This window comes from Uloborus diversus, unplaced genomic scaffold, assembly GCF_026930045.1.
Source record: "Uloborus diversus isolate 005 unplaced genomic scaffold, Udiv.v.3.1 scaffold_12, whole genome shotgun sequence".
Classification (NCBI taxonomy): Eukaryota; Metazoa; Arthropoda; class Arachnida; order Araneae; family Uloboridae; genus Uloborus; species Uloborus diversus.
In genome coordinates this window covers 1,524,121-1,538,388 of record NW_026557876.1, presented here as the reverse complement: position 1 = coordinate 1,538,388, position 14,268 = coordinate 1,524,121, and the positions used below count along the sequence as shown (strand labels likewise).

At 36.5% G+C, this 14,268-nt stretch overlaps 1 protein-coding gene across 1 annotated transcript in view; it reads right to left on the bottom strand.

Moving 5' to 3' along the window:
- LOC129232418 (uncharacterized) overlaps positions 1 to 9,402 on the bottom strand; it is a 78,714-nt gene extending 69,312 nt beyond the window's left edge. The window contains exons 1-2 of the mRNA XM_054866563.1: positions 9,390 to 9,402; positions 6,625 to 6,757 (exon numbers count right to left, since the gene is read on the bottom strand). Coding sequence (XP_054722538.1) covers positions 6,625 to 6,757; positions 9,390 to 9,402 — 146 coding nt within the window. The remainder of the gene's footprint in view (positions 1 to 6,624; positions 6,758 to 9,389) is intronic.
- Between the last annotated feature and the right edge of the window lie 4,866 nt (positions 9,403 to 14,268).

The window sequence follows — 14,268 nt, the reverse complement described above, 5'->3', positions numbered from 1 at the left end:
AATCATCGCTTCGAGGTGCACACCCCCATGCTACATACTAACTTTGTGTCAAATTTGATGAAAATCAGCCGAACGGTCTAGGCGCTATGCGCGTCACAGACATCCTACAGACATCCAGACATCCTCCGGACAGAGAGACTTTCAGCTTTATTATTAGTAAAGATGAGCATATTGAAAAAGTCCCTGACCGCCACAACAGCTTTACACATTGGACAACACTCTGTGGCCACACCAAAAGCAATGGTGGTAAAAATGGAAACAAGGTTCATTTGCATAAACATCAATGATTTAACGACGTCGGTCATTAAACATGAACACAAAACATGGAGAATATTCTATTTAAATTATCTACTTTCAGTTTCAACAACAACAATGATTTATAAGTTAAAACTAAGGTTTATGCGCAGAAATATTTTTCGTTTAAAGTCTGAAAAAGCAAGTTTAGTAACATGTATTTTAACCATTTTTTAAATAATTTTAAAAAAATTAATATTTTTTAACAATTATTTTAGTTGGTGCGCAGATTGAAATTCAGTTTTTACGCTTCTGCACATGGCATCAAAAGCGTTGAAATGCCATTCACTGATGCCATTAGCGCACGGCGCAAATGATCATAGCGTGGCGTAAACATTTAGCACGGTAATGGTGTAGCGCGCCAAAGTACATCACTTGTAACGTGATAAAGATCACGCTTTATTTCCAAAATCGAACGTTTAAAATATGAATAAAAAATAACCGTCGAGAAAACAAAAGTTTTTTCTGGCCCCATGTTATTTCTTTTACTTATTCTATCATTTCAGTGACTAAAAGTAGTACTTTTGACTGAAGAAAACAGCCCCATTGAGAAATGGGTGTGGTCGTCCAATTCTTGGCTTGATTCATTTTATTTTGGATACCATGTGTCTTTGTGCTAACCCTATGCAAATAGATTCTTCCTTACTCTTTGTTTACGTATGCAAAGGAAAAAATATTTTCGCGCTGGCATTGGAAACAAAAAAATGGACGCCAATGGGTAAAAATCGTCAGTAATACAATTTTGGAAATATTCCCATATGAAATGAAGCATCGAAACTCAGTTTATACGAAAAACTTCTTGTGTGAACAATATTACTTATAAAACGTCTACTATTACTGAGTAAGTAGCTTCTTTGTCGTTAGAAATATAAATTTCCAAGTAACAAATGAACGAACTCTGCTCGTGGCAACTGTTCATTCGAAAACACTGGACGTCGCAATAATAGTACAATTTTTAAAAAAGGTCATCTTTGTGATTTGTTTATGGTTAGGGGTGGTGAAGAGCTGATGTCACATTTTTCAGTATTTTCGACCCTTTCTTCCCTTTGTCACAAAGTTTCGCAGTTCATCATACCCCTCTTCCTTTTGTCACATGTCACGCTGTTTTTCATAAACGTTCCTATTAAAAAATGGCTTGTTGTCACATTCTCCCCGTTGTATGTCCTTCCTGTCATTTCTGTCCTCTCCCTTGTCACAACCTTTTACTATTTCGTGAACCCCACCTTAGAGCGGGACTTTATTCGTGGACAGCCCCTGTTTTGTGGTAACCGTATGCAAATATGTATTTCCCTACTCTTTGCTTGCGTATGCAAAGAAAAAACATTTCTCGCGCTGCAATTGGTGCCAAAAATTTGACGCCGATAAATGAAGAGCGCCCATTTCCAAATTATCAAAATCTTCCCGAATGAAATGATGCTGCAAAACTCAGACTATACGTAAAACTTCTTCATGAACAATATTTCTTCAAAAAAGTTTAATACTATTAAGTTGCCTTGACCTCTTCCATTAGAAATATAAAATTTCAAACAGACAAATGAACGAATGATACTTGCTACATTAAAAATTGTCCGTTCAAAAACACTGGACATGATAATAATAGTGCAATTTTATTTAAAAAAAAATCGCTTTTGTGATATGTTTACGGTTTAGGAAATAACTGACCAATGCACTTTTAAAAAATTTTGACCCCTCTCCCCTTTGTCACAAAGTTTCACACTTCACCATGCTCCCTATTTCCTTTGCCACATGTCATACTGTTTTTAATAAACTTTCTTATCAAAAAAAAAAAAGTCTTGATGTCACATTTTTCCCATTGTATGTCCCTCTTGTCATTTATTTCCTCCCCCTTGTCACGAATGGTTAATTTAATGAAGCCCACCTTAAACAGGGACTTTGTTTGTAGTCAGTTTCTTGCAAATAGACATTTCTCTACTCTTTTTTTTTTCATATGAAAAAGAGAAATATGGCTCGAGCTGGCATTTTGGTGCCAAAAATTTTACACCAATGGATAAAGTTCGCCCATTTCACGATTATGGAAGTCTTCCTGAATGAAATGAAACCGTAAAACTCCTTTTATACGTAAAACTTCTGTATAAGCAATATTCTTTGTAAAAGTAGGCATGGCCGTTGCCGTTAGAAATATAAAATTTTCAACAGTCAAATGAACGAATTCTACTCAAGGCAACAGAATTGTCCATGCGAAAGCATTGGACGTCGTAATAATACGCCAATTTTATCAAAAGTTTCACCTTGAGATTTGTTGCTGGCGATAGCAAATGCAGGTATTATTTTGAGAAGATAATTTCGTCGAAACTGAAAGTCCTCCCTCCCTCACTCCGTAAAATGATTTATTTAAATATTTAAATCCCGAAAACATAATCAAAATGAAAATATTTTTAATGCCCATAGTTACACAAAAAGCCTCAATAATTTTTTTAAAAAATGCAAGAATTGCATTTCTTTATGGTCAAGCGAGAAATGGCAACACATAATATTATCTAGCAATTTCTTCACGCTAAGTCGCGTGAAAAATCAAATAAAAATGAATGTTCACTAACTTTTAATTGCTTCTAGTTTATTTTCTAGTCATCTTGGCGGGTTTTCGTTTTTTGCCGTTAACGGGGGATAAATGTTTTTAGAAGTAGTTTTCACGAGCTTTTCAACCATACCAAGCTCAAAGCACTAAAATGCATTTTTCGTGTAGAAAAAGTAGTTCAAAAAATGAATTAAAACTTAATGTTTCACGCTTCCGACAATGAATTTCAACAATGGAAAAGAGATAAAATTAAAATTTTTGAGTTTCGATAACTAAAAAACGCTTATAACTTTTTTCTAATGGATTTCGGTTGTGGGACCTTGGGCGCCCTGACAATTTTTTTTCGTTAGGAGTATTTTTTTAAAGACCTTTCCAACCATTAAAATTCGAAAATACTGGACCATCCGTTCGCGTAGAAAGAGCCATTCAGGACGAAAAATGCGTTGTTTATTAATATCTCAGTTAATTAGCGTTCGATTTCAAAATTTGTTATTGATGACACTAAAACTCGGCAATAGCTACCGAACAAAGAAAGAATGAAGGAAATCGGTTCACAAACAAAGGAGGAATCGGTACCGAAAGAAAACGGCTTGCCAATTAATATAAAGATACCCCCTTTAGGTAACCCAGCCGTAGGTGGGGTCTGGTCTTTGGGGGACCGGGCCCGTCCCTATGCCGGTCCCAAGCTCGGGTAAATGGGGAGGGTTTTACGATGGTGTAGCATCCACGTATGTAAAACGACCACTCTTTACTTGCGTGTGAGCAGATTTGTATCTGCCCAATGGCTATCGAGTGGAACAGTGAGTAGGCAATGGGCACCACCGGAGTCAGGTCCGTACCTGGGTCCACTGTGTCTAGAGTCGTAAGTGGTTTAGATCTCGTTCCCTTATGGGTAAGGGGGCCCCGGCCGAAAGGTCAGTTCTCTGGAAGCACCAGATGGCATAGCAGAGCGGGGTTCCCTATTCCGTACCCCCTTTAGGTTTGCATTCGTCCTTCACTTCTTATGAGAACTAAAAGGTGTGGGAACGTTATTGGGGTTGTAAAATACGTCACGTGTACCAGAGGCTGTGGCGAGATTGCGTACAGCAAGGCCCCACAATCCGAGGGCCCCGGAGTCGCAAGGGGCCCAAAAATTTTTCAGCATTGTTTTCATTCAATTTTATTAAATTTTTCCGTGAATCAAACTTGGTTTGAAAAGCTTAAACATAAGAGCGTTAAAAAAAAGTTAAGGAATTCATTAAATTTATGAACCTTAGGGACACAGTGAGGCACCTAGAATCCCAGAACCTATTGATTTAGGACCTCCGATTAAGATATCGGGGGTCCTTGGCCAAACACATTTTCGGGGCTCTCATGTAGCCAAATATTACAATTTTTTACCATTTCGGGCCAATAAATAGCAGGGGCTCTAGGTCACTGCCTAGTCGGCCTATTCATTAAGTAGGCCCCGAGTAGAGAGAAGGGGGCCCACGGTTCAACTTCCAAGCGCGAAAACCAAACCTTGGCTCGGTACAAAGAGTACCACATGCCCTCCCTAGACCATCACTGGCCACGGAAAGAAGGGAAATTTCCTGAATGAAGAGGAAAGGAAGGAAACAGTCCTGACCGTACCAAAGCCAGTTAAAAGAAGATTTTGTGTAGGATCTATCTTTGGGGGGTGGAAGGGGGCGAATGGGAAGAGGTCTGAAAATTTTTTGAGCTTTGTTTTCTTTCAGTTTTATTAACTTTTTCTAAAAATCAAACAGTTTTAAATGCTTATATTGATTCTGGGCCCTGAGCCTATTGGTCTAGCCCCCCCCCCCCCCCGAGTAAGATATCAGAGGTCGTTGGCCAAACACTTTCTCCGGGCCCTCTTTTAGCCATACGTTGCAATTCTTGCCACTTGCTAAAACAGTTTTCGCCATTTGGGGGCCCCCCGGGGTTCTAGGTCATGGCCTAGCTGGCCTATTTATTAAAGAGTGTCCCTGACATTAGGTGGGGAAATCGAATCAACTCTTGACCTCCCAACTTAAAGAAAAGAAATGGAATAGCTACTTTGTTCTAGGATTACTTTTTTTTTTTTTTTTTGCGGGCAATTGTTAATATATTACCTACTAAGTTTTCTCATTTTTTTCCTCAAAACAAATAAAAGATAGGGACTTTACCAAGAAAGTGAGAAGGAAGAGATCCTCTAAATAATTCCCTTTAAAACTGCCTTTTGTGTTTTGAAACTTATATTTTGGAAACATTCCTGAAGAGAGTCCAAAAAACCTCTTTCTTCCCAATATTCAAAAATTGCTTAAAATTCCTTTTTTGGAACTTCGATTTTGAAAAATTCCGGGGCAAAGTTCCGAAACCTTCCCCAAAATTTGTGATTTTTAAACTTTGATTTTCAAAAAAAAAAAAAAAAAAGCTGGGACAGTCCCGGAACCTTATCTCTTATCGTCAAGTCATCAAAGGTGGCCTACAATTGCATTTCAGGAGTTTAAATTCGGAAAATTTCCCGGGGGAGAACCTCCGAACCCCCAATCTTTTTTGAATTACCGAAGATCATCTAAAATTGCGTTTTGGGAACTTCAATATCAAAACAGTTTTCCGGAAGTCTCATCTTTGAACAATTTCCCCTTACATCTTACATAAAATCCTATAAACGCATTTGTGGACCACTTTGGATGAAGTTAGGGGAAGGGATGAGGGGGTTTGGAACTTTTCCTTATAAATCGAAGTTGCAAAAAGGCAATTTGAGAATGGCTTACAATCGCATTTTTAAATCTTCAATTTCGTAAAATTTACAAAGAAGGCCAACAAAATCGAAAAATTGTGCTTCAAATTTACATGAATACAATTTTTAGTAGGGGGCCTAAAATCAGATTTGCAGGCGGGAGGGGGGCAGAAAATCTGAAGTTACACAACTGATCAGTGGCGTGACTAGCCGATGGTTTTTTTTAATTGGGGGGGGGGGATTCGGCGGGCACTGAATTTTTCACCTTATGTATACATAATAGCTGTACCTTCACGGCGATACCCGTGCAAAGAATTTAAAGCTTAAACTAATGCTCCATAACATTAAACTATGTCAACAGTTGCGCTGAAGCATAAAATAATCCCCCAACTCTATTATCTAACCTCACTAGAAAGTCGCTCGTCATGGTATGAGGGGTGAAAATTTGCTTTCATGTACATTTGAAAGCAGCGATTGCCTGTTTGGGGATATTTTGGTAGTTTTAAGTTTTAACCCAATAACCAGTGGATTGACCCATAACTCTGGTAGATAGCAGATAATGTTGATAGATGATGATGCAGTGGCTAATAAACAGTTTTTTTTTTTTTTTTTTACAAAATGATGTTTCCGTGTTTCACTTTAAAAAACGTAGCACTTCAGCGACTATTCGTTTTGAACAGGGAACATATTAAAAGCCTGGATATTCACCGTGGGGTGCAAAAATGTCAGTTTATGATTTGACTTATAAGAAAACCCTTAAATATTCACATGGAAAGCAGAAATGAAATTGACGCAAGACTGGCTTTCGACAGGGAGTGGAGATGAAGCACTAAATAACAATTTGGATTGAGGAATGCCTTCGAAATTTCTAAACCATCTGATGATTAAATTAATTAATCCCTTAGAATGTGACACATTAATTGACAAAAAATTCAATTTTTCCCTCCATTTTTTTTTTTTTTTTTTTTGCTGTAACCACCACTTTAAAATTTCCATAATTTTTACATCTCCAAATGTGACACAATAGGGAAGACATCCCTTCCCGTTCTGAATGAACGACAGCACAATGTCACTTCATCCACGGACAACTTACCTGGGAGGTTGTCCTTCGCCATCTCGGGATTGACGCTTGGACGTCGATGGCAGCTCCCCGTCTGCTCCACGGCCACTCCCCTGGAACAGAGCAAACACAGGGCTCTTAGGATGGACAGCGGAATCGTGCCTCACTAACACATCAAACAGTAGTCCAAAAGACAGCCGAAAAGGATGGTTCCTTTTCCAGTGACGATTTTACAAAAAAAAAAAAAAAAAAAGTCGAAGGCGAAGAGCAGTCCTTTCTACTTAAAGAGTTTACTTTCAAAACGGATTATATCCAGTTTTATAATTTTTTTGAAAAAAGAAAAAACACGTTTTACGCAGAAACCCTAACTGTTTGAATTTCGAATTTCCCACAATGTTTTGGTAGTGGCTATTCGCAACAACAAGTGACTATTGGCATAAGTCTAGGAATTTTTCCTTCATTTTATCAGACCTAAATTACCAATTTTCTTTTGGACTAGACTACAAATCAGAATACTTGGTGATGTTCTGCAACGTAAAATCATTTAACCAAAATTGTTCTGCAAGTACTTCGAGCGTTGTATACACAAGAAACCAACCTGACCTTTTCCACAAATCGGGTGCCCTAAATCAAAATCGTTTCATACAGGAGGTTTCCTTTCTTTCACTTTTTCAGTTTTTAAAACTCTGCTGTTGCTATGCATTTCTGTGGAACCTTAACCGATTGAGGCTCTAATAAAATATTTTATATGCCTTCTAAAACGCACAGAAAGAGCAAAGTAACAAAAATCCGAACCTAGGCGTCGAACCGCACTTTTTTGGTTCATTTTACATAGCATGAAGGAACAATTAAAATAACGTTAATAAATAAACAAAATAACTAAAATCATAAATAAATTGAGTCTAATTAGGGCAGCACATAAAAAAACACTTCAAAACTTTCTAAATAATTGAAATATTTTCAGGATGTAAGAAGGTTAAAATCTCAAACAAGACACGCAATTTTCGGCAATGGATGTGTTTAAATGTTGGCATGTTTCCAAAACATACTTCAATGGAGGGGATTTATAAATAGCCAAGGCGGCGTGTTCAGAGATAGTCTTGACTGAGTCGTCGCGCTGTTGAGTGTGTAGTGTATTGGGGTGATTTGCCAGTGGTTGACCACCTGCCAGTAGTTGACCACTCGAGCACTAATATGTGCAAAACAAGAACACATAAGTAGATATTTTTAATCTGATTGCTGGAACTAATTTATAGCATCCCATGACGTGTTCTCATATAAATTATAGTTGTAACTAAAGTTTTGAATGAAGGTTAAGATGGTACAATTACAGAGACACACGAAAAATTTCAAGAAAATCACTTTTCTTACTAGTGAGAATTGTCATGAGATAAAATGTTTAATCGTATTCCTTGACGCCAAATTTTATTCTTCAGGTTCATTTGCTGATGTATGCTGATCATCCATGTTCATGCTAAGTAAATAAAAAAAAAAAATGCATCATTTTACTAATCATTTATGCTGGGATTGATGGGTGGTCAACTACTGGTTGTCTAAAATGCAATTAATGCCAGAAGTTGACCAGAACGGTCAAGTAACGAACTTATGTTGGTTTTAAAGCTCTTTTCTCGAAAACAAAATAATTAAAACATTTTTTAGCTTAAGATAAACTATAATGCTACTTTTGTTCCAAAAAAAAAAGAATGTATTTTTGCAAGTAATTGACTAGCTGCCTGTCCGCTGAACCAAAATTTGTGTTACGGTTATTTGAACAGATGCTCTCCTAATTGCGAAAACTTTAAACAACGTAGTTTCAACACAGAATTTATTACAGTGAACTAATTTCGGAAATTTCGAATCGCAACATCCACATTTTTCTTGCGCAAATTGATCCGCGTATTGAAAAACCTCACATTGTGTTGTAACGAGTGGCGTGTGACAAAAACTGCAAAGATGAAAATTGTTTATCCAAGTGACAGTATGAAAGATAAGCATGTCGCATAACTCACAGGGTAGGACAGTAGTAGAAGCACCAACCACTAAACACCATGTGCAAAGCTTAAAGAAAAAAATCTGTAAAATGCTGAGTGGAAAGCGTCTTTCATCAGTCGGTGCTTAATTTCTCAAACAAACTATTTTTGTCACAAGTCGATGGATCAAACGCCATTTCTGGTTCATCAATACACTGATCAATTCGCGCAAGGAAGACGTGGGTGTTGTCCTTTGAAATTTTTGAGATTCTATCACTGTAACCGCGGCCATGAGATCACTGCTGTTTAAAATCATAAACCTCTAATACATTCCTTTAAATAACTGTTCTAAAATTTTGGATCGATAGGTTCAGCGAATAGGCCGCTAGGACTCCGTACAGAAGGAAATTTACTGTTCGACACCCCTACAAACTATTAAACATTTTTCATTCAAGTGTTACTCAACAGTAATGTTATCATGTTTAGGCATTATTCTGGCAGCTATGCAGACTAGATTCGGGTCGACAGTACAACGTTCTGGTACTGCGGCGACTTACACCATGGTGATGTCATATCTGCTTGGAGTGGCTGCTGTGGACTTGGCGGGAAATTAAAGAGACATCGCTAAGTTGGCATCATTTTTGGCAATTTATTTTTGGCAAAAAATTGCTAAATGTCGCCAAATGTGGCGACTTTTTACAATTTAATAGGTCATTGCTGGCAGAGTTTAAAAGTATGTGCGAGTGTTGACTTTAATTTATTTTGCAGATTATCCGCGGTTACCATGTCACCCTATTCTGCAGATAATTGGGAGTTTACTGCACTTACACTGATCACTCATAATAACAATGCATGATTTTTAGTAAATACTTAAGCATGATACGAGCGGTCTAGGATGGCTAGATTCTCCGCCTTCGGCGTCTCATATATCAATGACGTCACATGCTTTTCTAGTCCATAGACTCGGCGACAAATTGAAGACGTAATATAAAGTTGGCACCATTTTTTGGTGACTTAGTTTTGGCACCAAATGTCACGACATTTTAACCTATTAGTCAACACTGTCGTGTAACCATCATCAAAGTCACGTGACACGTCATCCACCTAACAACCAATCAGGAGCGACCTTTAAGGGAACATAAGTGCACACAAGCATGCATGCGGTCCAATTTTAATTTAGTAGCTTTCAGATTTTACATTGCTTAAAAAGTGGTCAACTACTGGCACACGCTGGTGAACTACTGGAAGTGAGTGGTCAACTACTGGCAAAATCTCCCTTTTTAACTTCTATTCGAATAACTTGAAAAATAGTACGGAAAACAAAAAAATGACTAGTAACCGTTGATCCTGATAGTTTTATACACACGTAGAAAAATTTACAATTTTTCTTCAGTTTTTTTTCCTGGGAAATTAAATAGAACTTGTAGAGATTTCCACTAAATGGCCAACTACTGGCAAATCACTCTAGCTCTGTTTTGCGAAGCCTTTGCGCTGTGTGTTTTGCGTATTTCCATGTAAATACGTGTGTTACCGCCGACTTTACGGTGTTAGTTGACATTTGCCTAATTGCTGAGAATAATTTAGCAGTTGTTAACTACATTTCCTGTACATAATTGTAAATAAATCTCCTGTGTTTTTCTCAAGAACTGTGTTGTCATTTAAGAATTTCTTGAAGTGGCTGGACTGGTAACAATATAAGAGACTTGCACAAGGCGCAAGTTACTGCAATCTCTTAATATCACGCTTGGTTGGAAATGCTCAGTCGGTGCTTTGCTTCGCCATTTTATTTGTGAACTACTTTTGAATTGGAAGCGGCAAATTAAAATTTGGATATGTGCCCTTTTGATATGAAAGTGAATGGAGTGGGTACTGGGAAATAAGGGATAGGTTCCACTTTGCTGTAGAAGACCTGGCGAGAAATAAGGGGATGGATATACACCGTTTAGGTGATAAAAACAATTACCGCCTATTACAACAGTAGATACAAACCACTTCGAGAAGAAAGAAGTTAGTAGTTCTGAAAACGGAAAAAAAACTTTTTTTTCCAAAAGTGGATACAATCCGTAGTGAAAGTAAACTTCCCACTTTATCTAATATATAGAAAAAAAAGTATTGGTTTGTGCAAATTTTCAAACTATGACAGATTCGAACGTTTTGAGGTGTGCCGAGTCCATTTCGACCATTTCCCAAAATATTTGTCTGTCTCTTTGTGAGTGTGTTCGTGTGTCTGTAGGTGTGTGGTCGGTGTTTTGGCCGTTCTACAGCAAAAACTACCGCATGAAATTGAACCAAATTTGATGCCCCTATGTAAACTTGTGCCCATTCGTTTTTGGCGTGAATTAATCCAAGGGGATCAACTCAGAATGTTTTTTGAGTAGTGCGTTCCTGCTAGAATGTCGTTCTTTTTAATGATTTGTTCATCAGAGGATCGTTCATTCTTTTGATCCGCTCATTTGAACGATTTCATTCATTTAAAAAACTGGCAGGTGATTTCTCTAAACGACATACTCACATACAGTAGAAAAGTTTCATAGGGTCAGTAACATTCTTTGAAGAAAAAATAACTAAATTTATCTGAAAGTAAGAAAATATGGCTGTGAAAAATGAATAAAAGGAAGCTTTATTCAGGTTTGATTGCAAAAAGCAATTACAGTTGATTTTGTCAGACACTTCTCAGTTGCTGAACGGTAAGATTTGTTTTCCATTCCAGAAATCACAGATTCCATTTCAGCATGTCAAAAAATAAAAACATTAAACATTTCCAGCTACAGCACAGCATATATGATTACAGTGTTATCAATAGACCATGCAACGAAAAAAGTAACGACAAATGTATAGGTAGCTCAGCCGGCGGGTTTGGGTTTTGGACTCTACGAAACTGGTTCAGGACAGGACAGGTGGTTTTTACCGTCCGAAACTGTCCGAAAGTGTTTTAAACTGTCCAAAGTATACTAAAGCTAAAGAGGAATAATCTAATCGATCAGTATTTGATGCAATATTCGTAATGCATAAATATAAATACCTTGTAATTAATGAGTATTTGATAATATTTTTCTTTGAAATGTTCATTAAAAATGTTTTGCTTAAAAAAAATTGCCAATAACTCGATTACATAAAAACTTCCTTTTTGTAACAGTTGGTATAGCAATGAAAGGAAATTCCAAACACTACCTAGACAACTAACTCATTTCAGTTCCATACGTAACTCAAAGGAATGTTATAAAATGTGCAATATTTAGGCGGTGAGAAAGGAAAAAGCATAATTTTTTTGATGGTTTCTGCATGTAAGTTTTACATGATGTTTTAACGAAAATTCTTTTTTAAATTTTTGTCGATTAGAGAACAATAAATTGATGTTTAAATAGATGCACTAAAATTTTAAGAATTCTTTTTTTAATTTATATTTTCAATATAATATATTCCGTAACTACATATTAAACTAGTATGTTGTGGCCATCACGAAACTTTCTTCTATATTTTTCTTTTTTTTTCTGATCCCTCCCCATGCTTGACGAGGAAGAAATATTCCCAACAAAAACAAAATTACACATGCAAAAACTTGACTACCATCCCAATGTCTGAATTATTTTAAAAGCAAAGCAAAAGAGCGAAAATTGAAAGTTATTTTAAAAGCCTTGCTTGAATTAATTACAAATATTTTATTTGTTAACAAACATAAGATGGCAACAGTTAAAAATTTTAAATCATTGAGAAAATATTTCCGATCATTTCCATTCAATTAAAATCACGAGAAATACGCAGACGACAATCTATTACGATTTATCTTTCTTATTGTTGCATTAATAAAGCTATTTTTATTCAAAAAAAAAAAAAATCAACACCTCTTGGAGCGATTGGCGTCAAAATTGAACCAAAGCCTGTTTACATATGGATTCACATATATTCCAAATTTCAACCAGAACGCAGCATTACTTCTTGAGATAGGGCACTCACAATGGAAAAAAAGAACGGGCGATTGCGCTACCCCCTTTTTAGCTGTTGACACCAAAATAAAATCAGCTCTTATACCCACTAAGGACTACTTGCCGATAAATTTTTCTTTCATTCTGTTCATTATTTCTTGAGATACAGCAGTCACAATCGACGACAAAAAACGTTCTATAGCTCAACCCCCGTTTGAGTTATTGACACCAAAATTGAATCAGCACCTGTTCCTGTTAATGACAACATATGGACCAAATTTTGTCTGATTCCGCCAGTTACTTCCTGAGGAATAGCAAGCACGGGTAACTCAAAAAACGTCCCATTGCTCCACCCCCCTTGGAGGAATTCGCGCCAAAAACCAATGGGCACAAGTTCACATAGGGGCACATATGTGTACCAAATTTCGTTCGATTTCATGCGGTAGTTTGTGCTGTAGAGCGGCCACAAAAAACTGGTCACACACAGACGTGACACACACACATACACACACACAGACAGACAGACATTTTCCAAAAATAGTCGAAATGGACTCAGCACACCTCAAAACGTTCGAATCCGTCAAAATTCGAAATTCGAAAATTTGCACGAATCCAATACTTTCTTCTATGTATTAGATATAGAAGAAAGTAAAAAACAATGGTAGCTTGAAAATTTTTAGAAACAAATTATTGGCATTTTCCTGAAGCAGTCAAGTGGTAATTCAGTTTGCTGAAATGGCACCAGAGCCAAGAGAAGAAAATCTTGACAAAGTCGTGCAAAGCTTTCAAATATATATGTATTTTTCCTCCTTCCAAATTGTCACTTATTGCATTTTAGTCATTTATTGCACTAGATTTTGAACATTTTCATTTTCACATGCACAAAAATGTCGAAAAATTTGGTTACTATTTTATTTGGAAAAAAAACCATGCGTTATAGGGTTGGTCGGGTTGTACCCAATGGTTTTTTTTTTGAAAAAACCCATTATTTAGCCCACTTTTGGGTTTTTTAAATTTTCTGAGAAGTTTTAAAAAATATTAATTAATTTAAATACTTTTACAATTGAAACTTCTTTTTCATTTAATCTTCACCATAGACAATGGACATAAAAAATGAATTTTGAACTTTAATAGCATTTCTTAACTCTTAACGGCATTAAAAAATACTTCAAAGATTTCAAGAAATATATTTAACTTTTTTCTTTAACTGGTCAATAAGGAACTCAAATTATCTTGACTAAGTCCTGTCACGTCAGATTTTCTCGGTATTTGCAGATTGTACAAAGGATACTACTCTAGCTTAAAGGCTTTCACGTGAACTATTTTCTTCAAACCAACACGTCACAAATCTTGAATAAACACAAGGTACATTTTTTTAGAAATTAACAGGTTTTCCTAACGGTCGGACAGAAAACAGAATAGGATGTACAGTATTTTCATTATCTTACGAAAAAGTTTAATATTTCTTACTCTGTACACAGAAATAGAAAAACAGGCAACATAAAAGCTGTAATTCAGTAAAAAGAGATTTCAACTACTTGAGATTCTAAAAAAAGGTAGTTAAAAACGGGCAATAGACTCGAGAAGTAACTTTCCCTCAACTGTTGGTAATCGTGGAAACTAAAAAATCGGAAACTTCACCATTCTCGGGTTTTGTCGTCTTTTATACTTTTCTTCAGAAAAACGCTGAATTTTCCAGCTTTTTTTACCCCAGACAATTTTTGCACTTTGTCCATATACTTACGCTACAATATGCTACAAGTACCCCACGTTTTCCCTAAAAA